Source organism: Frieseomelitta varia, unplaced genomic scaffold (assembly GCF_011392965.1).
Source record: "Frieseomelitta varia isolate USP_RPSP 00005682 unplaced genomic scaffold, Fvar_1.2 scaffold_281, whole genome shotgun sequence".
Classification (NCBI taxonomy): Eukaryota; Metazoa; Arthropoda; class Insecta; order Hymenoptera; family Apidae; genus Frieseomelitta; species Frieseomelitta varia.
This window is the reverse complement of record NW_025110014.1, coordinates 1,167,171-1,190,342: the sequence shown is the minus strand read 5'-3', so window position 1 is coordinate 1,190,342 and position 23,172 is coordinate 1,167,171. Positions and strand designations below refer to the sequence as shown.

At 39.4% G+C, this 23,172-nt stretch overlaps 3 protein-coding genes across 20 annotated transcripts in view; 1 reads left to right on the top strand and 2 right to left on the bottom strand.

Moving 5' to 3' along the window:
• Nucleotides 1-3,901: 3,901 nt before the first annotated feature.
• Nucleotides 3,902-10,085, bottom strand: LOC122529251 (putative metabolite transport protein YaaU). Its single transcript, XM_043655166.1, has 11 exons — nt 9,588-10,085; nt 9,265-9,480; nt 7,966-8,128; nt 7,713-7,834; nt 7,402-7,646; nt 7,103-7,248; nt 6,150-6,324; nt 5,909-6,023; nt 5,689-5,848; nt 5,471-5,598; nt 3,902-5,397 (listed from the first exon to the last, which is right to left on the bottom strand). Exons 1-11 carry the CDS (start codon nt 9,658-9,660, stop codon nt 5,339-5,341), a joined length of 1,602 nt encoding a protein of 533 aa, XP_043511101.1. The 5' UTR covers nt 9,661-10,085; the 3' UTR covers nt 3,902-5,338.
• Nucleotides 10,086-10,199: 114 nt separating this feature from the next.
• On the bottom strand, nt 10,200-15,356 carry LOC122529259. 2 transcript variants are annotated; one of them, XM_043655202.1, is made up of 3 exons: nt 14,988-15,356; nt 14,791-14,914; nt 10,200-12,348 (listed from the first exon to the last, which is right to left on the bottom strand). In XM_043655202.1, the coding sequence occupies exons 2-3, from the start codon at nt 14,905-14,907 to the stop codon at nt 12,193-12,195; spliced, it is 273 nt and encodes a 90-aa protein (XP_043511137.1). In that variant the 5' UTR covers nt 14,908-14,914; nt 14,988-15,356; the 3' UTR covers nt 10,200-12,192. The 2 variants fall into 2 exon arrangements, with proteins under 2 accessions (XP_043511137.1, XP_043511136.1); XM_043655201.1 differs by having other exon boundaries at nt 14,791-15,356.
• Nucleotides 15,357-15,779: 423 nt separating this feature from the next.
• LOC122529246 (phosphatidylinositol 4-phosphate 5-kinase type-1 alpha) overlaps nt 15,780-23,172 on the top strand; it is a 35,216-nt gene continuing 27,823 nt past the window's right edge. For 6 of the 17 annotated variants that reach the window (XM_043655156.1, XM_043655146.1, XM_043655147.1 and 3 more), the window contains exons 1-10: nt 15,780-16,246; nt 17,251-17,285; nt 19,152-19,280; nt 19,574-19,822; nt 19,980-20,132; nt 20,222-20,386; nt 20,465-20,680; nt 20,756-20,982; nt 21,074-21,209; nt 21,354-21,441. In XM_043655156.1, the coding sequence (XP_043511091.1) occupies nt 16,135-16,246; nt 17,251-17,285; nt 19,152-19,280; nt 19,574-19,822; nt 19,980-20,132; nt 20,222-20,386; nt 20,465-20,680; nt 20,756-20,982; nt 21,074-21,209; nt 21,354-21,441 (1,510 nt within the window). In that variant the 5' untranslated portion in view covers nt 15,780-16,134. The remainder of the gene's footprint in view (nt 16,247-17,250; nt 17,286-19,151; nt 19,281-19,573; nt 19,823-19,979; nt 20,133-20,221; nt 20,387-20,464; nt 20,681-20,755; nt 20,983-21,073; nt 21,210-21,353; nt 21,442-23,172) is intronic. The other 11 variants (XM_043655148.1, XM_043655143.1, XM_043655151.1 and 8 more) reach the window with 8 other exon arrangements.

Genomic DNA, 23,172 nt, shown 5'->3' with positions numbered 1-23,172 from the left:
CGGATGCTGCATCGTCATTGTCGCCGGAAGTACCGCGTCCACGCCGAACGAGCCTCTTGGATTCACTCAAACAATCACGTTTGTCGTGCCATCAGTTTTCACTTCGATCTTTCTATTCGAGTTTTGCTTCCATCGCGTAACGCGTTCAACGTTGCTAAAGTTTGTCAGAATGGTAAAAAAAAAAAAAAAAAAAAATTGGACGCGTAATTATAGTATAGATAGTATAGCTGATGATGCTGCGAAATTTCATCTTCGTGTTCTATGATCCCGAAGGGATAAGGAAGTCACGTTATTCGAAATTTCTTCTGTGAAGTCTAAGAACGAGGGATCTATCGTCTGCTACGATTGTCGCAGTAAAAAAAGGACCAAACTTTTGAGACTATTTGTCTAGATCCAATCTTAAGACATAAAATACGAGCTTGTCGGAGGTTTTGAGGGTAAGATTTTCGACAATCAGAGAATCGACAATCGACAATATTTACGTGGGTTTAAAATTTCGTTTCTTCTCTTTTTCCCCTCACAATACGTTCGTTGTGCGACGTGCATTGAACGAAGCATAATCTGGAAAAAATATGTCGCCGAAGAAAAGAAGCACTCGGCTTCCGAGGAAGGTTGTTCAAGAGAAGATATTTATGGCAATGGATCATTATTCGATTACTCGGGAGCAGAAAAACTGAAGGAACGAGGTCGGCAAGAGGAAAGATCAAACAAAAAGAGCCTTTGACCACTTGCGTGCTGGGCAACTGACTGCGGACCGTAACGAGTGACCAAACCGTATACAATAATTCGTCGCTTTCTTTTTGAACACGATATCACTGGGTAGAAATTATTAAGAAGTAATAGTAAATTTATTATTTGTTTTGCCTGGGTTATGCTTAAATATGACTGAGAAAATATTGCAATTTTAGGACAAAAAGTTCTCCGTGTGCGTGGCACGTCATTCCAGCGTGAGAGCTTAATGCCAAGTTGGCTATTTTTGCTTTTGCTGACTCTGCAAAGTGAAACTAGCTCGAAATTCCACAACAAAGTTAAGATGCCATTTATCGATCGTGGTAATGGTTAAATTTAGTACGAACAGCCATAGAATCGTGCGAACGTACGTGAAATTATCTCTTAAAGTTCAAAACGCGTGCCTTAACTTTTGAAGTGTGTATATATATATCTCGTTGCTCACATCGTCATATTGTGAGATATATTTATTTATATTTCCTTCATGTCGTCATATTTCCTTCCGGAATGTTGAACCCTGTCTTCCGTCTCGAGGGATCAAAGGTTTCCTCAACCTGCATCGACAACAAAATTTCAAAATCACGATATTACGTTACACGCGTGGTAAACACACGCTGTCCGACTGAACAGAAAATCAACGCGTTGGCAATCTCGAGGAGAGATCTTGGAAGCAGCTCGAAGGAAAATCGAGGAGTACGAAAGAAAGGACAACGTAGAGAGAGAGAAAGAGAGAGAGAGAGAGAGGTGGGAAGAGGAATGAAAGCAGACTGAGGAACCACGAAAGACAAGGATCAGGAGAAGAGGTCTCCGGGTTCTGCGGCGCAGGAGCAACGGGAAGAGGCGAACAAGGAAGCTTCGGGAAGGCATACCGAGGGAGAAAGAATTGAACAAGAACGGTAAGGAGCCAACGAGTCGCACGGTGTTCCATAGGCATAGCGGATCTCGGCGTAGCGGTAGATACTTTCAGATAACACTCTCATTTACATAGGTAGGTGCATAAATGAAAAGCAATGCGATGCATCGCGGAGCGCGCGCACGAGTGCTTTATAATACATATCTGGGTAAGTGGATGCATCGCCTGTTCCTTCAACCCCGCTCGCTTGAACCTCTCGAACCACGATTATTTTCGATATCACGCATTTTCGATGTAAATGTAAAAAAAATTATAAAACGACGAGAAAGCCTCGTAAATTTCATCGTCATCGAATGAAGCTCGCGTTAAATTTTTTAACGACGACAACTATCATAATACATCGAAGAGTAAAGACGATATACCGAAACGCTATCATTTTACACATTTCCTGTCATTTCCTCGGTTCTTGTTCAGAGAATACTTCTTTCACCATCACGACGAGAAAACTATCAAGATTATTTCAATTATTTTTCTTCGTCGCCCGGGTGGTCCCTCGGAAGAAACTATAGTTCTGTACTTTCCAAAAATGTCAGAAACATTTCTCGAAATCTCTCGTCTAGATCTCCCACGGATCTCTTCCACCGCACGCGGTGTTGTACTGTGGTGAAGAAATTTTCTATAAATTACGAGCCCACGAAGTTAATTTCACTTAAGACGAAGCAGCTTGAAAACGTTGGTTGGAGTTGGTTACTGCGGTCGCGGCTTGACAAATTACTTTTGTCTGCGTTTGCCTGAAACGTCTCGTCCTCCCACGACTACAAGAGAGAGGAAGCCAACGAAGGGGAAAGGGAGGGAAGGAGGAAAATGGAAGAGTTAACAGTATCGGGGTGATTCTGATGCGACTGACTGCCAGTGGCCGTACCCACGCGTCGTCCGTTCTATTTCTCCGGAAGAGGGAACGATCGAGCGAACAACGGCCGTGAAATCGCGATATGTCTTCGTGTCCGTAGAGAATGATTCGATTGTGCCCAGTCCCCGGCTTTACAACCAAAATTGAAATAGTTGAATAATTTTTTTATTATTTGAATATTAATATTAATATTAATATTATTTGAATATTAATATTAATATTAATAATTTTAATCACCAATCATCATACGTCTTTTTTTTAAATTCAGCGTTAGAGTGACTAATTATGAATAATAAATTCCAAGTGCCAACGAAATAGTTTTTTTTCTATTTCAGACGGTTGGCGTATTTGCTACTCCATTCTTACTTGATATCAATATGCTGCCGGCAAACGTGCAAATGGAATGTATCGAGTTGCAATCAGATATACAACTCGGGGAAGAAATTTATCCAAGTGTCTTTTAGACTTTTATAAACTACACCTGTCAAAAGAAAAATATTCAGCACTTTTTCAGGAACATACATTCGTACTTATATTCTTTTCCCACATGAAGCACACCAAAGAGAAAAATGAAATAAAAAAAGAAGCTTCAGACGAGCATCTTCGTATTGCGATACCTGTATCAAACTAGACATTGATGGACTGGTATCTAAAGAACAAGCTCAGCGTTCTCATTCAACATTTTTATTAATATAAATATATTTTTCTAATTCATGTATTGTTTCACTATAAAAGTTGTTTTAATATCCTCGTAAATAATTATGATAGGTTACATTGAATTATAAAAACTATATGTAGGTTACATTGAAGTGATAAAAAAATATGTAAGCTGTGTTTAGCCCTCAACGAATTTAGTCCTAGAAGATGTAAAAGGTTGGGCACCTCTACGAGATCTTCTTTTAAACACTTTGTTTGAACGCAGACAGGAGGGAGAAATTGTCGAAAAATTCTTCAGACAGTCGCGTGGTAACGACGCTCTTAAAAGCTCTAAAAACGCCGGAGAGAAAAACAATGCCAACACCTTTTTCCTCGAAGGCACGCGCGCGCGTACGTCTGCACGTTTCTGCAATTTATGCGGAATGTCGTCTTAGGCGTCACCTCGGACGTTTCTTACGCGAGTCAGTTCTACCCCAGTAACTTTCTTCTTTAAGCATTGTTGCGCAATGCCATTTACAGTCTCGCCACTTTGTTTTGGACAAAGAAAGTAAAGTATGCGCGCACGAAGCTGGTAGACGTGTTTTCCCTGACAGACGGGGTTTCCATTGTGCTCTGTTTGAAGGATAATATTGGGAATCAGCCGACGCAAAAGTGTACGGGTGTTCGTTCAAGCGGGACAGAGGATAATTTGCTTTCAACGAGCAGCGTTTATTGCCATTCGCGTCCCGTTAATTCAATTAAATTCAATCCAATTAAATGAATGTTCTTTCTATTTCACGATCACATGGATCGTAACTGTAATTAAACTCACAAACATACAAGTAGCATCGAATCATGAAACGTAAAATGAAATACTTCCACAGCGCGTGTGATCGAACAATATACGAAATAATAAAGTAATGTATATTGCACCTTGATTCCTACGAAAACTGATACATAAGAATATAGAAAATATATATAGCATAATATATACCAAGTCGTTTCATACATAAAGAATACGATTTTCCAATAAATATCTGCACCGAGTCGTAATCTAACGAACCAGTTTCCGTCGTCCGAGGATGAATCAAACCAAAAAAAAAAAAAGAAAAGAAAAAAAGAAAATCCAGTCATCAATCTATCGACTGAATAGAACGTCAGGTTGCGGCCAACTTGACACCTTGACTTTCTCCCATTGTGATACGCGCGGTCGCTTTTATGGACACGCGTAATTACTCGATCAACGTGGCCGGCGCGAAGGTGTCGAGATCCCGGGCGAGCGATAAAACCAGCGTCCACACGAAACGCCGGGCCTGCAAACGGAGCCGTAGCGCGCGGGGGATCGAGAAGAACGAGCATGTGGGTGAAGGCTGCAGCGCGGAGGGCTCTCCAGGATGTGTCGAAAGTGAAACCCAAGGCCCCCGCGAGCCAACTTGGTGCCCGCCACACTGCCGAGGAACACACCGCGTGTTCGTCCTCGAGGCGCTCGATCATTGTTTCAAATCGAGATCGATCCTCTCCTCCGGCTGAAAAATATGACCGTGAGGAGTGCCCGACTGGAAACATCCCGCCCTTCCATTGTGCAACGAACACACCGTTGTCGTCGTCGTTGTTCTCTCGATCCTTGCCTCGATCCTCTGTTTCTCTATTATCCTCTCGTTTTGCATATCCTCTTCTGTTAATCTCTTGTTTCGTTTCACTGGCATATGCTTCGTAATATTAGTGGCCACGCTAATTACTGGCTCGCTCATCCACTCGCGCGTTTCTTTGATCATTCGATTGAGTTTGCCTGCCTCCCTTTAGAATGCATTCGTATGTCGTTTGTTACGTCGTTTGAAGCATCGCGGTTCATTTCGGAACGATTCAAGGATGAGCGTAATTCAACTTGGTTCAACGTCGGGGAACGGGGTCTGTAGGCTATCTGAGATGCGATCTACCATCCAGTGGTCACACAGGGAGTATGTGTTTGCACGTAGAAACTTCTCCGCGAAGTTGGCAAATCCTCGGAGAGACGCTTAATACCGTAACGCAGTCACGTATAAATCTATTTTATCTTTCGGTCTGCCGGCTACTGGCAGTGTCGACTGTTTGTCCACGTTGGCCCAATTCTAACGAGGGTTGTTCCTTCGTTGTGGACGCAGGTTTCCAGTATGAGATGGACTCGCTATGCGTGGCTGGAAAACTGAACTGATTCTGCAGATCGTTATTTCTTATTGCTTGGCCTTCTTGGTCGCCTTCAGTGGAAGGAAACACGTTAAAGTGGTGCAGACTGCAATAAAAAGGGGCAAATTATGATATTTCCGAGGATAGAGACGAAAGATCGGACGATGGATTTAACTTACGTAAGATCAAGCACGCCAACTGGATCATGGGTGCGATGCATCCTTGTGCCAGTAAAATTGGAAAGAGCATGTTACCAACGATCGATCCTATTCTACCGATTGTCATCACCAGGCTCACTGCGATCGTCCTAATTTTGCAAAAGGGGAACGTTTCGTTTTTAATTATCAATGCTAAATCTCGTGTCTAATGTCTAATATTGTCAACGTGGCGCAACGACCTTAGAGAAGTTGGAAACATGATGACAGTTGCGGCGATGATTATATTTTGAGTGGTGTTCGTCAATCCAATGAAGAAACTCGTTAGAATTAACGTTACAAGTATTTCCGACGACCAGTACAGGCCGACTATGCACGCGAATGCTACTCCGTAAGAAATATCTGCAATCGTATCGTCCAGTATTATCAAGTTTTGTAAAACGCTCGTCGTCAAACACTTACACAGTAAGATTTGGTGGCTCAGTATATTCAGTAGAAAGCTATTCAACAGAAGAAGGAGACATCCGAAGGCGGCTACAATGACCGTGTTCACGTAAACGGAGTCGTCGACGACGATCTGGAAAATTCAAAGAGCATCGCGTGGTCAGAGAATTTTACCAGCAGGGGACTGGTATTTGTATCGAAAATTGGTCGAAAAGGGACGATGAGAAACAGCAAACTGCAAACTATTAGATTTCCCCACGTTTGTACAAGTCGCGTTTCCCGCAGTGGCTGCGAAAGTTCCGTTCGCAACGGTGGAGAGATCCAAGATTTCGCAAAACGTCGAACTGTGCTCCGCCGTCAGATTGTGATCCGCCGGGTCGAAATTTTCCAGTATCGTGAAAAGTTGAGGCTGCCACAGGCGAGTCGTGTTGGTTCTGCAAAACACGAGGAATAGTAAGGATATTAACTCGCTTCCCTCTTCTTATACAATACTGCTTCTTCACTGACGTTTCGTGGATTTTTCTACGATTTACTTTTTTCACGTCATATCAAGCCGTGATATGACAACATCGCGTTTCGATTCCTCGCGCTTCATTACACGCGAGAACGCGAGGTATTTATAGAAAAAGGAAACGTGGTCGTTCGCTTCACAGGTGGCTGCCATTCCGACGAAACGAATCGATTTAAAAAGTCATCTCGCTAACTGCTTTTTAACAACGATTCATTTGTAACGTCTCTCCTGACACCGATTCGTTTCGTCGAATCACGAATTGATTGTGTTTGAGAATTAATTATTATTATTATAATTATGTTTGTAAAATATAATGTTTTCATCATTCAAGATTTTTAATTATAATGGAATTTGTACATGTAATTTTTATTTTGTTTATAATTATATATATGTAGATATAGATTATTTTTTATATTTTTAATATTTATGGTACGTGAGAGTATTTTAAGATTATTATTATTATTAATTAAAATAAATTATGAATCTGACAAATCAGAAAATAAGATTTTTAAATTTAATATTTTAAATTATTTTTACGATTGAATTTATTTGTATAATTTATTTAATAATAATTATATATTTACTTGATTATATTGTTCTAAGAAATTTAATACATATAGTAATAATTTCTTTTTAATTTCAATCGATTAAATTGAAGAATAACATTATTTAGTAAGGTAATATCGACCCAGAACACTCACGTGTACATCGATCCAAATTGTATGATCATGACCATGATGATTCGAGGCAGATGCGGATTAAAGAAAATCGCCCTCTTTTTTATTTTTCCATCGTGATCGTTGTCGTTGAATCCCGCTTTAGGGAGCTCGTTCTCCAGATAATCTATCTGAAACAGAGATCGTTCCAACACCGTCGATAAAAAAACATTTAAAATTGATTTCTTGGAATTCTGATTTTTTTCTATAAAATTGCAATAAGGTCGCAATAAAATAATTTGATTGTCAAATTATTCGAACGAAGAGAGTTTCGAATTTCTCACCGGGTACTCGTCCGCGGATTTCCCCGTGTTTATTCTGTAGATCTTCTTGAAAACCTTCAACGCGTCCTCCATACGACCCTGCGACATGAGGAATTTCGGGCTTTCCGGGAAAAGGGAGAGACAACTAGCGCCGATCAATATTGGCACACCACAGGCGGATAGAAAGAGTCTCCATGAATTATAGACAAACGCGCCGTCCCACAGGACGACGGACCACCGTTGTGGAATGACGATGAACGCGAGCCCTGCAAGATTCAGCGTGACGTGACGAGTGTTTTAAACAAGCATTTTATCTCGATCTGGCACTGTACCTGCGCTCACGATATTTCCAAACGTGATGGAAAATCCGAGGATCAATGGAATTTTTCCTCTTGTTCTGTCCCCGAAAAATTCAGAAGTGTAAGCGACGATGGACGCGTGGGGGCCGCTTATTCTGATGGAATTGATTTAAAAAAAAAAAAAAGAAAAACATTGGAACGAAATAGAAAATACAGTTCGACGTGTGATAACAGTTCTTGATGTCTCGGATTGATATTCAAACGATCCGGGATCTAAAAGACTCACATAAAACCATTGAGGAATTTGAAACACGCGAGCATCCAGAAATTCTGCGAGAACCCCGACAGAATGTTACAAATACTGTCAGCTAGATAGCCGTAAAGGAAAACGGATCTCCTGCCTTTGACATCGGCGATGTAGCCCCATAGAAAACCACTGGAAACCATTCCTGAAACGTTCGAATATAAGTGACTTTAATCATTGTGTATTAGGAGTGTGCGGGTATTCGAAATTACGGGTACCCGACTGTTTGGGTCGGGCTTTCACAAAGTCAGGCGGGCTCGGTCCTAGATTTCGGGTAGTCCGACGATTTCGGATCGAGTTGGAAAAAGTTCAAGGAGGATAGGATTAGAGTTGGGCATTATTCGAATAAATTCTTCGAATAAAATTTTATTCAAAATATTTACTGAAATAATGTAAAGAAAAAGAGTCGGGAATACTTTTTTTTCAATTTTGGTTTATTTAATAAATTTGCTTTGCTTTTAATATTTAATAAAGCGGAATCTACTTCAACCGACCAACATTTACAAACAAATGATAACGTAGAAATTCTTGTACTACAACATTTTACAGATAATAGAAATGGTTACGCATCTCTGAACGCATATACCATAATTAAAAATATATTTCTGAAATATAACACTCCTTCGCCATCTTCTGCTCCAGCAGAGCATTTGTTTTCATTTGCAACGACAACAAACTCACCTAAAGCAAACAGATTGACTAACAAAATGTTCGAATAAAAAATTGTACTAAAGGCAAATTTATTAAATAAACCAAAATTGTGAAGAAAGGACTCCCGACTCTTTTTCTTTACATTATTTCAGTAAATATTTCGAATAAAATGTTCTTCGAAATATTATACGAATAAAATTTTATTCGAAATGTTATTCGAATAATGCCCAATTCGAATAATTGTGTGTTCGAATAAGCTTTGTTCGAATAAAATCGTTATTCGTAAATATCGAATAATTTATTCGAAATTTTATTCGAAGAATTTATTCGAAATGTTATTCGAATAATGCCCACCTCTGATCCTATCCCCCTTGAACTTTTTCCAACTCGATTCGAAATCTTCGGGCTACCCGCACACCCCTATTGTGTATTGTTACAGACGGCGAGTACATACACTGTAGTCAGACACGCTTAGAACCAACTAGTAGTAGCAGTAGTCGTAGGTACTGATTCAGACCAGTCACTCGCGAGATTTTGTGGCGAACACAACGTACAATTAGATCATTGCACAGTTTACAAATCGCGATCCATTCTTGAAATCATGACAATAATATCTTTATTTATACGGACCTACATACGTGACGGCATTTAGGACACCCTTTTGAAAGAATGTCATTTGTAAATCGCACTCTGCGGAGGGGAGGATGATCGCGACACTGGAAGTGTCGATGCTGGTTGCCCAAGATACCGGGATAATCGCCAGAAGGAGAAGATATTGAAATTTTCCATGGCCAGCTGCGGCAATGGCTGCCTCGAAGCCACCGCTCTTCCTTCGATTTGCTTCATCTGTTCAACACACGTTGGATAAAATTTCCCTTTTCAAAAAAAACATTCGTCTAAACGATACGTTTAAGTATGTGTATGTAAGATTCTCTGGCAAAAGCAAAACTCACCTGACTCGGTTTTGTGGTGTTCGGTAGGTTTATCTGGTACAGTAACGATGCTGATTCTATGATCGTGCGCCATTCTTGTAATTTTCCACGTCGATCGTAATTTTTCATAAGCTCTGGATGATTTGTACTGTGAAACCTCGTCTGAGTTTCGCTTGCTCTAACGTACTCGCCTTTCTATTCGACTCTAAGTATACAATACTTGTTCAACTGCCGAAATGTGTCGGAGATATAAAGCCACAGGCATGTCCTAAAACGACTTAATTAAACGGACTGATGGAAGCAATATAACGTTATGTCGCTATGACACACACGTTGGGTAAGATACCCACAAACAGTTTTATCTGCTATGTATACAACTGGCAGCAATTTATCAGTGATGTAACGTGAACATTATGAACATCCAATGAATATGTAAAAATGCTCGATCGATCAATTGACAGCTAGTAAAAGTTATAAAAACAAGTCGATGGCTTCATTTATCTTGGCTTGTCAATGTAATTTGAACGTATCTCGAAGTGGTAAAAGATATCGGGAAAAAAGTTTAAAGAAAATATCTACAAAATTGCTTCAGAAGATTTTTCTATTAGTATACAAATAATTTTTCTGGGTTGAATGTTTTCTTTTTTATTGCGTTAAAAAATAAACTTTTAGATAATGTACAAATCTCATCACAATTCTATATGCATTCTTTTCAGATTTCTCGCAAGATTATTTAAAGGCGTATTTTCAGAATTATTGAAAATTACTTACATTTTACAGTCATTCAGAATCTAAAAAAATCACGGATTGACTTTTATTTAAAATTTAATTTAACCTGATTTTTAATTAATAAATGAAGCAATTGCAAAATTTGGAGACTTTCTCCTCTGTACGTGTTCATTCAAATTGAATCACGATAAAAGCAAAATCACCGCGAATGTAATATGAGTCAACGTCGCGCAACTCGCGCGAGACTTTAATTATACTATTATCTTTTTTTCCTTACACGACAACTCGCTAGAGTAAAACTCACCGGAATTACACTGACGATTTTATCGATTAAATTATTCTTTTCCGTTCGCTGAACTTGCTTCTTTGAAAGGAGAACGAGAATAATGAAGAAAAAAAGAAAAGCGATATCAAATATTTTTAATTCCACAATGTTTTCACTCTTCTTCTTTATTGTTCTTTCTCTCCTTTTTCAACTAATTCGTCGACTGAAATAACAGTGCTTTTCCACATGCGTGTTCTTGCAAATATTATAGAAATCGTGTTATATTTTCTTCGCCTTGGAAACGATGATTTCGACGACCTCTCTCGTAACTGCTTATCTGGATCGCTTTACGAAACACGTCTAATAGCTGGTGCCATAATAACTCGCGATATAGTAAATCATAGTACGTGTCATGAGGCAATAAAGCATATATAACTATGCGTCCATGTTCAGATAAGTATCCCTTGCATATGAAATGAAAACTCGTGGAACTTTTCAATCATAATCGATTGCATCATTGAGCAACTTAATTTATCCCAAAATTCACTATCACATACCATCGTCTTTTTACGATGAACAAACTTGTGAAAATAAATCGTTTGTTTCTTGAGAATTGAACGTCAATTGTACACTTACGTGAATGAAAACAAGAAATCAGCAAGGAGTGGTGTCGATCAGTTCGGCATCCGCGAGGTTCAATTACGTATTATTATAATCAAGACGAAAAGGATGAAAAGTCGATGAATTTCAACTTCCTTGAAGCTTAAAGAGGAACAGAGTAATTAGCAATGCAGTTGGTTAACTTCGCGTTAACGATCAACAAATTGTGGTCATTTCTCTTAACTCGCGGTACGCTTACACGCTTCGCGTACTTTGAGTAGCTTTTGTTCCTTTGTCTTGCGGCCGATACAGGAAATATCATGTCCACCCTGACCTTACGTCCGCGATACCGCCGGCCAGATACTCGTTGAAAACGATCGAAGCTCCTGCGAAACTAACAGCCATTGTTCCCATCGGGATCTCGATTACCGATGGACGAAAAGTCTAGAGGAAAAATCGTAAGAATTCTATCGTTACGCCGGTTTGTTGCCAAATTTCTGCTCTCTTCTCCTGTTCCGTTTCTTGAAACAATTACTTTTCTTGTTATGTAGATACCCGATGTTCCGTCGAGATAGCCTTCTCAATTGAACGACTCTCGACAAAAACGATTCTTGTCCACGTGTTTCGTTTCCAGGGAATTGGAGGAACATAATTTCGTTTATTTCGATTATTTTTGACATGATATTTGTCACAAGAATCGTTTCTGTTACAAATCTTTAAAAGTGTCGGACCATTGTAAACTGGTGTAGCTTCGCTTCCTAGACGCGAATTTCGAAGCGGTAAGTCTTGCCAATATCTACTATCTCACCTAGCATAGACGAAACGCGATAAATCGGATAAGCGGCTAATGAAATTTACTCTTCGCCTCCTCGTCACCGTGATCATCGACACGACAGAATGCCTCTTGCCAAGCGCGTTATTACATTAATACGTTGCTCTAGAGTCGCAACACAGGTTTGTCTATATCCCTTGAACCTTTATTCAAATACCAGCGTGTCGCTTGATCGCGAATATTACCAACTCAAAACAGAATCACTTGATCTTATCTTCCACGCGAGTCTCGATTTCTCCGGAGGATCCGTTGATATTGTCACAGAAAAGCTGTTGCTGGCTCTTCAGCCGTTGTCTGTGTTCGTTGCTAGCTTCTATCGCCTGTCGATACTCCAACGAGTTCATGTACTCCGCCACCTTGATCGTGAGAGAAAAAAAAGAATTACAAGGTCAGGCGGGGTCGTAAGAACGGAAAGCTCGTTTCATCGGATTAATTAAAGTCTTCTGTTTTTTTTTTATGATTTGTCAGAATCGACATTGCGCGATCGAAGTGGCCTGTTTTTTCTTTTTTTTTTTTTTTTATATATATATTGTTCGAAACGATTTCCTGAGGAACGATCGTCTTCGTCATTGTAATTACACGTAACACGCGTACGTTACGTGGATATTTACACAGGTAACCACGTCTACATTTGATTCTTTCATCAAACTAATTAGGGTCGCTGTTGATTAGTCCGTTTAAACATCGACGACTTAATAATCGAGCCGGCTGATCTCGTAACATCACACGGAGCACGCGTCTTAATGCGATATGGCAGGAACACGTTCGATCGAGTTTTATAAAGGAAACGATACGCTCTTTTCTTTTTTTCCTCTTCTCTTTCCCTTCCTTTTCTTTTCCTCTCTACGTTGTACAGTGTTTCAGAAACTTGAGAAGTACTCATTGAAACAGATTTTTATTGAAAGGGTCCGAATGTCATTAGTTTCAGAGTTACGAATCGTTTTCAATTGTGTCAGTCTGTAACAGCACGAATTCATCAAATAAATTATCACTTGACCGAGCAGTCGTCTAGCAACAATAATCAAAGTATATATCTCTTTTCACTTTAGTATGATAACACTCGCTCGTTAGCACTGTAATGAGATCCGACTGTCGGGATTCGATTGATGCATGCTATAGATAGAAATAAATCAGACTTTGTACAACTCCGAAACTAGTAAGTACTTATTAAGACCCTCTTAATTGTTACACGATTCTAAGGTTTGACATCGACTTTCTGAAGCACCCTGTATAGCCGAGTATCGTGGATCTACGCGCGTATGTACATGAGCATTATCGCGTTCCTCGGTTTAATTCGCATACTTGCCATTTAACCGCGGTAAGAAATGGTTTCTGTTATTCGACGGCGCACGTTTGATTTCGATCTAATGTTTGCGATCTTTCCGGCATCGAAGCTAGCGGGATTCGTAGCGGTAAAGGACGATTAATATAAGCAGAAATCGTTCGTCGGGATAATCGGTTCCCGGAGGAACTCGGCCAGGCACGGTGGAAAGGATGATGCGCCGTGTAATCGATGAAAAGATTGATATCAGAGAGAAAGAGAGAGAGAGAGAGAGAGAGAGAGAGCAGTGAATATTACCCGATGACAGAGTGAAAAAACTAATTGATTCACGCCTCGAGCTGAACACGGCGACATCGTGTTATCTTGTTGAATAGTCAGGTTAAAAATATGCTCGTTCGGATTCTAAGAACGGCTAATTGCCTCGTATCGAGCGCAACTGGCGTCACGCATCTCTTTCGTGACCAGCATCTGTTTCTTAATATCAAATCGAGTGAAAAATTCACGAAACAGATTCCGCACTTCCGTTTCGTGTTGTTAATTGATATCGAACCTCCGTTTTGACCTCTTATATATACGCTCAAAAGTATTCGGACACGTTTTTATTTTTATTTTTTTTTTTTTTGTTTTTGTAATCACAGCTAAGTGTAATCAAATATTGCAGCATTGATTAAATTTTCAAAAGCTAATGGTAAGAAAAGTTTCAATTTTTAAAGATGGGTCTTCTAAACTATAAATAATCTTGATAATAAATTATACAGTGCTGAAAAGCTTCTACAAATGTTCAAATATTTTCGTGAGCCAGTTTATACATAATTGAGTGAAATTTGACGTGAAAATTATGCATTATTAATTGTTGTATCACGGCAACTATATATATATACAAATTGCGATTCAAGTACGTACAACGCGTCGCGTGATATAAACATCCGATATCTATACACGGATCAGCGGTTCATCAATGCCGGGGCGTGTTAGATTTTCCACCATGAATAACGAAGATGCTCATGAATCTGGGGAGAAATACCAAGAATACCAAACGGAATACACCGAATTGAATGAAGAAAGTCTCATCGAACGGTATGATAATTAATTGTGGAGTGTCCGCTATAAATCTCGTCCATCTGGCCGCGCATTAGGCGAAACCTTTTATGTGAAACATTTTACACGATCAATGTACTCTCTAATGAACGGTCTGGACACAATGAATTAATGGCACCGGATGTTAACGAGTCATTCCAATAGTGCAGCTTGCCAACAATTAAATCGAACGATGACTCATAACTTCGATAAATCTACGTACCGCGTTGCACTCTTCTCTTGGTACACAAATTTTGAAGAAGCAACGATACACGTTGGCGATGATTGCATCAAGGAAAGTAAGAAAAGTGTATTCCCTGGTCATCGAATTAGAATCGCTCGAAACTTCGATATTCTTCACATTTTTAACATTGAATGATTCTAATTCGATGGCCAAAAATTATAATTCTCCGCGATTGGACGTGATGCACACAATTACCTCTTTTTCGTATTTCATGTGATCCTTCAGTATTCCGTATGAGATCATACTGATAATGGTCAAAAGTATTACTCGTTGCATTTGTATCTTGTTGAAAGGCCATTTAAATCTAACCATGATATAACTGGAAATCATAAGAATAACACTCGATATGTAAGAATATACGCAGTATATTTGCAGAGTAATAAAGTTTTTACTTTTACAAGCATTGCTGAGGTTGATGCTGATGATCGATGTAATTTGACGAAATGAGAAATTATTTTCCCGACAACTGAGAATTTTCCTTTTCATCGACTAAATACGAGTCGTAATCAATTTCAAGACCAATATCGTTAGCATCTGCCGCTGTATTCAGCGTAATTTAAAAGCATAAATATAGAGACTTTTTATCTGCTAATGGAAGCGAAAATAGAATGTTGCGTGTTTTCCAAATCGGTACGTAAAATATAAAAGATTATGGTTAATTATAGTTCGATACGCGTGTCATGTATGATATATTAATGTATGTATAGTATATTAATATCGCTCAATTGCTCGTATACAGATTCACTGATAAGATACACGTAAATACACATTTTATCTTTTATTTGCGTAACATTGCACTTAGTCATTTCACGTACTTTATTTTTTTTTTTTTTTTGTTTGTTTTTGTTCATGAGACAATATCTATTTCAATCGCCGTGTACTCATCGTGTATTTAGAACTTTTAAATTGAACCGCGTCAGACCTACAGTCGGTAACCATTTAATAAATGAACGTTTTGTAATCAGAATTTTTATTCTTGCCAATCGCTCGTTAACTTGTTCGTGTCATTATTTTCTTCGAATTGCCAAATTAATGATATTTAAATATACATGGAGTAGGTATATGAAAATGCGTGCACAATAAGTCGTTAAAATATAGGTGATTACATGTAGAGGCGCCTTGGGGCATGCGTAGGTTGCAAGTATCGCCGAGAGATGGCGATGAAATCGGGGCAAGATGGCGTCCGGTCAATAGACGAATAGCAGGGAGGCCGGAGGCGCTCTCGAGGTTCGTGGGTGTTCTCAGCCCGGAGCTGGAGAGCCTTTGAGGCTGTCTATATCATTGATATACATATATACATTTTTTTTTTCTTCACCGTGGTGAAACGGTCGACGCGCGAGTTGAAACAAGGAGAGATGTTCCGCGAGGAAGTGCGCGTTACGTACACGTCGGCCTGAACGTGCTGTGTTTCTCGAAAGATGCTGCCGTTGTGCAAAGCGACGACAGAGGAGGCGCCTTCGCGAAACTGTCAGAAAGATCGTCGTTGTCGTACGTGAGTCAGTGCGCTCGGTGGATTGAAAGAAGGCACGTACGTACAAAATGGCTTCGGGCGACAATGTGGACGTGATCGAAGTGGTCGAGACAAGCTTCACTGGCCCGGTGCAAGCCACGGAGGATCATCTCAGACCGGAACAGTATGCGGACGAGGACAGTGAGTAGGATCCTTCAACCGTCGAGGTTGTTCGTCGGTTCTCGGCCGAAGTGTCACAACCTAACCTACAAAAGCAACGCGATTGCCAAACGCTTGTAACAGACGGGCATCGTTTCTCGCGATGTGCCGAGGTATTTGCGCCGCGAGACGTGGACGGCGAGAAATAGGCGTGATCGATCGATTCTGGCCGATCGGATTTTCGTTTCGCTTCCGCATGCCCGCGCTGCGTTCCCCCGTCCCTTGTTAAGTCGCCAGCCGGACAAACACCGTGCATGCTCGTTCGAGGCTACCCTACGCTGAATCCGGTTCGTTATTTGACAGCTGATGGGTGTCACCCGTCGCTAATGTACACTAACGCCCGGCCTTCGAGGGAACTCTACTAGAGACATGCACTTTTCGACTCCCTTTTATTCAGCGAATCATTGTTTTAACACGTTGGAAGTACGATCGTCCGATGTCATTTTGATTTTCTTTCGCGTCGCAAATTTTCGCGAGAATAACGTTGACGTGAATGTGAATGAACTTCGGGGAACCTTTACAGCGTTCGTCACGAACGTTGGACTGAGAGTTCTTGAACGAAAAAAAGAATTGAATGAACCTACTTCGCGAGAGACCTTGTGCAAGGGCAGGAAATTTAGTAGTGAACAGGATTAACGGTAACCGAGGCTTACATGTGTCAATATAGCGGATCCACGTTGTAATCAGCGTGTGCACGACTTTCGTTTTTGAACTCGGTTAACGTTCCACTTTCTCGCTTCTTTCCGGGAATACACGCGATTGACTCGGCCGATCATTTTAAACGTGCGATCTTCCTTTACACGCGTGAATCCCTCCGGTACTCCGATACTCGCATTAAAAACGGGACTTTCGTTCATTTTAACGCCGACGTAATATATATATATACACACACACACACATATATATATTACGGTGTGCACGTCGAGAGTCAACTGTTACGTGACCTTATTTCGTGTAACAAATATGTTGTTTTCGATGTGTTACAGATAAATCTACAGGGGATAAGGTGACAGCATTTGACGTAAGTAAAAAACATACAATTCCTCGCATACTTCTCCTCGATATTGTGAAGAATTACTTCTTCTTCCACGCGCGTCCTATGGATATTGATATTGACATTCGCACACTCTGACTCACCAAAGACGAACGAAGAGAGAAAGTGATGCGTAATAACTAATAAACAGCTTTATGTAGGCATAGCTATCGAAATTCTCCGGGCGGCTCACTGCCTATCGTCCTTCCGTTCCAGCTATTTATTTAATGACGGTTAAATGCAAAAGTAATTATCTATATTTTCGTATGCAAATTGTAGTGCAAATTATCATACCAGGTATGAAAATTTGCAGGATATAAAAATAATACTACGTCCTTCTGCTATGTACATCGTCCTCTCTAATTTACCCTCTCGATGATTAGATATGTCGAGGGTATTCGTAATGAAAAGATGGCTTTTTTTTTTGCTTAACGTAACACGTCATGCAGTAAAGAAAATTTGCTGTTAAAGTAAAATTGTAGTTATATTTAATTTTTCTTGATCTAATACAATTTTATAATAAATGATGATTTAAAAAAGCAACTAGAAAATTTTGTCGTCTTCTTATATCTTATGACATATGCATTTACGCTGATTACGTCGAGCAGCTTAAAAACAATTAAGTACATTCTCAAAATGAAATAAAACACTTAAAGAGAATAAAACACTTCTTCGTGTTTTTTTTAACTAAAAACAGTGACTAAAGATTTCGAGTATAAATCTGATATAACGTTTGTATATGTTCAAACGTGTGTATATATTCGCTCGGGTTCCGTGCAGTTTAATTTTTTAAGCAAAAAAAGTACGGAGTAACGTTACCAGACACGGAACTATGCTTCGCAGATGCAGGTGAATGTTATATAAGAAAAATCCTCGCTATCTCTTTGCCGTTCCCTGTATTTTCACACGTTTATTCCATTCGAACGCGTCGTTCCACTCGACATGTCAATTTTACCGCCGTGTACAACGTGCACGTCTCTCTCGACAATCGATCAATACAGGAGGCTTCGATTCTTTTCGATTGTACAACCTCTACGACCATTCATCGTTTGTCCCATCCGTGTTCGATCATTCGTTTCGTTTGTTAAGATTCTATTTTCGCGCCAGCACGTGTTAATCGACTTTCCTTCCGATGCGTATCGCGTAGACGACGATCGATAAACGAGACAGACGTTACTCGTTCATTCTCCAATCGATTAATCGTTGTTTCATCGCGACGCTATTACCTATTATGACGTTCATTGAGATTTTCTCGGGGAAAATACGGCGGGAACGTTCTGCCAATCGAGTACGGTGATTCGAAGTGGCAACGTTGTGAGCAAGACGTTCGAGTCTAGCTTGCGAGGAGATGCATTATGCCACCGGTCTCTAGAGATAAGAATAGTTGTGTAATTATTCATTCGAATGACGCATGCCCGTGTATTTCTTCTTCGGTGCATCCTCTCGTGCCTCGGTGAACAGTGAACAGTTCGACGCGATGTCGGAGTGCATCTTCATTTACCGTTGAATAAATCTTCAAATAAGTATAAGTATAAGCGTAATGCCGTAAGAGATGCTGTGACGTTACGAAGTGTCGAGATGGAGGGCAAAGCAAACGCGAGTAAAGTAATTTTCGTCCGATATCTTGCCTTCGACATTAACCACCTGCATCTGAAAAGTTTTCTGCTTTCACTATAACTAATATTCGCCAATTTTTCACTATTAACATGTAGCCAGAGTCGATATTTAGCGTTTTAGAAGTGTAGTTCCGTGATTATAAATACAGGCGAGTAGAATCTTTCTCTACTGAAATTTTATGGACGCGTTCCTAATGCTTTCGGCGTGATGATAATTTTTATGCCACGTTCTTTGCAGAGCTCCATAAATCAGCATGGCACCACGGGGCCCAAAACCCCTGTGGGGGTATCGAGGAACAAATCGGAACGAGAGAGGAAGATCGGTCACAGGAGAGTTGGAGTGGGAGGTGAAATCACGTACAAAAAGGTATTCCTAAGAACCGTAATCAGTTCGCAAACAGTTTGATAAAAATAAAGAAAAAAAAGCAAAATAGATAGATAGACTTATTTGTCTTGGACAATATCCCGGCAATTTAGAATCATAACGATTGTGAGAGAGACCAAAGATGCCAAAGATTAATAATAACTCATCACCTTGGAATATAACAAAACCACCAAGAATAAGAAATTATCAGAAATTGTCCGTTGTGACTTGAAAATATTAAAAACTCCGAATCAATTCGGGCGAGCTGCTTGTTATCGCGTTCCATTGATGTTTAGATCCAAACGACACAAATCATGGGATCCATCCAGCTTGGTATCCAGCACGCGGTCGGCGGTTTGGCTAGTAAACCAGAGCGTGATTTACTGATGCAAGACTTCATGACGGTAGAAACGACGAACTTCCCGAGCGAGGGATCTAACCACACTCCTGCTCATCATTTCTCCGAGTTTAAGTTCAAAAACTACGCACCCATTGCATTTCGTTACTTTCGCGATCTCTTTGGCATTCAACCGGATGACTTTCTGGTAAATATATATTGTGTAATCGTGTATTTGCTCTTGCCGGCGAGTTACGAAGAGATACAATAGATCACGAATTCCTTACATTTCCTTCTGTAACACGGTCATCGCCTATTTCGCTTGCTAATTGGCGGCCATCTAACGACACCATTTGAATATTCAGATGTCGATGTGTAGCGCTCCGTTACGCGAATTGTCGAACCCGGGCGCTAGTGGAAGTATCTTTTATCTAACAGATGATGACGAGTTCATCATAAAGACTGTACAACACAAAGAAGGAGAATTTTTACAGACGCTTCTTCCAGGATATTATATGGTGAGCTTGACTGTCTTTTTAAATACAACATAGTCTTATGTCAAAGTCTTTTATTTCTTTTTCATCAAAAGACCAATTTTTATCTGTAGAATCTAAATCAAAATCCGAGGACGTTATTGCCAAAGTTCTTCGGGTTGTATTGCTATCGGTGTAATAGTAAAAATGTTAGATTAGTCGCTATGAATAATCTTCTACCCTCATCGGTGAAACTGCATCAGAAGTACGACTTGAAAGGATCGACGTACAAGAGAAAGGTTTGGAATTTCGACACATTTCCATATCGATTTCGATGAACTTGTATTCTTTTCAACGGACATTCCTTTGATCCGTAGGCATCGAAATCGGAAAGGTCCAAGTCTTCCCCAACGTACAAAGACTTGGATTTCATGGAACACCATCCGGAGGGGATCTTTTTGGAGGCGGACACATACAGCGCTCTAGTTAAAACTATCCAAAGAGATTGTCGGGTGTTGGAAAGTTTTAAAATCATGGATTATTCTCTCCTCGTTGGTATTCACAACCTTGACCAGGCTGCGAGAGAAAAAGCGGTAAGCTACCATAAAAGTGATGAGAAAGAGAATCATTATTGTCAAGAATACAAAGCACAATCCTTTCTGCCGTAGCAGGAGCAGAGATTATCAGCGAGCGCGGAGGAAGAAATCGGCGAAGTCGGAGGTGAGAGTGCAGCATTTACTCAAGCAGAAAGAGAACGGGAACGGGAGGATAGAATAGGTGCCAGCGCTCTGAACCGATCGCGAAGCATAAACCGACAAAGGTTGGTTGCGCACAGTACCGCTATGGAAAGTATTCAGGCTGAAAGCGAGCCGATAGACGAGGAGGACGACGTACCGTGAGTATTATGGTTTCATTTCCTCGTACGACGATTGTATACAAAACATATGCTCTAGTAATGTGATTTTTAATTATGTTCGTGTTCCTAGCAGTCCAGGTGGAATTCCCGCCCGTAATGCTCGCGGCGAACGCCTGTTACTCTTCGTTGGTATTATTGATATTTTGCAAAGTTACAGGCTCAAGAAAAAATTGGAACATACCTGGAAGTCGATGATACACGACGGCGTAAGTTACATGAACCTCTTTCTTCTTTTTTCTGTAATGATCGATCTTTCATGATTATTTACAAACATACTTGTATATCATCGGTCATGTTCGTTGTATCGTACATGTGTGTTTTAAAGAACATGAATTGCATTTGTTTTGCAGGATACTGTATCAGTACATCGGCCAGGTTTTTACGCGCAACGTTTTCAAGATTTCATGGCGAAGACAGTATTCAAAAAGATACCGTCACGTAAGTACCATCCTAATCAGCCTCTTCTAACAAATTTGACCTCAATGTTAACACTGAACAAGGCTCATTCTTAATTTGTAAGCAATTTTTTGATAAGTTACTTACTGTTATATTTTTGGGTTCATTAATATCGACTGACGTTTCTCGTAGTATCTCGTCAAATCGATTTAACTATATCTCGTGTAAAGCATAAAGTACAAGAAAAGTTTTAGGCTTTAAGTAGAGTAGACATTATAACGAGTATTTTTATCGTCAGCTGACCGTGATTAATTGAATTTTTCTGTTTATAGTAATAGCATCAATTACTGTGATTCAACTATATTATAAATAATGCAATGTTGTCGCATAGTACCTTTTACAGAAAAGAAATAATGAAAAAATCTTTGAAACATATTTTAAATGTACGGATAGGTAAATGGGGGTGAATGAGAGTTTGGAAATTGAATTACAAAGGGTAAAACGCTCAAAAAAAAGTATGGTACTTATATATTATTGACGCGCATAATTCTGCCATTTATAATTAAGTAGCGATGTAATGATCTTGTTTAAGATTCCAGTTTGTATAGAGCCGTAAGCCATAAGCTAGAGTTACGTATATCTATATATCGATATATATATATATATATATATATATATATATATATTTTTTAGCTTTCTTATTATATAAGCGCTATCACTGAACGTTCAAATTCATTTAATCGGCTCAGTGAGATATTATTTCATTCGTTCGTAATGCATGATAAGTTTCAGTATCCGATCATATTATCGGATCATTCGATTATGTAAATCTTCAATACCATCGATTCCATTCGCATATATCATTCCTTTGTTCTTTGATTTTTTGATTTACTTTTTCATTTCTTTTTTTTTTTTTTTTTTTCTACCGAGAAGAAGAGCTATTCGAAGCGAGAATGAGCGAATATCAGTTTCTTTCCATCATACTATTTATCACATACAAAATTTAGCCGTCCAGAAAGATTTTAATAATCGTAATAGTGACTTAAGGTAATTAAGTGACTGCAGAGAATGCAATAAATCCTGTGCGGATATTCGAAAACTACGCACGCGTTTCTACTGCGTCTCGTATGGAGTTTTAGCTAACTTTTTAACGTTAAGTTTTAATTCGTATGTTTTATCTGTACGTAGTGTATAAAAATCAGAGAAAATTTGTTGACACTTCGAGAATCTAGCTAGCAGTTCTGACGTCGATTTTTCGGATATCTGCATCTTCCTTGATAATCAACGCTATCGATCAAATATCCTGGGTTTATTGAATGTCAGTTGGTCACTTTTGGGTTTTGTATTGTGGTGTAACTAATTGTTAACACGGCACACATGTTTCTTAATACGTTTTTTTTTTCTTTTTTTAAATTTCGTCTTAGATCCATAATGTTCGTTCGATTCACTTTTTGTTACATATTTTGTTCATTTCAATATATTCGATCTCATTATTCACTTTGCATTTCGTTTTGGAAACAATCATTTTATTTTTATCTTGAGATGTTTAGTAGAAAAAAAAACAAAAAAAAAAAAAGAAAAAAGTAATGCCATTTCACGATAAAAGTAACCAGTCCACTGGTGTCCACATACGTAGCTGAGTATTTTGTTGCTAGTAATTCCGCTAATGTCGAGCACAATTCTGCTAAGTAACGCACAGAGATTACCGAAGCATCTCGAGAAATAACGATTACGTTAAAAAAAAAAAAAAAAAAAAAAAAAAAAAAAAAAAAA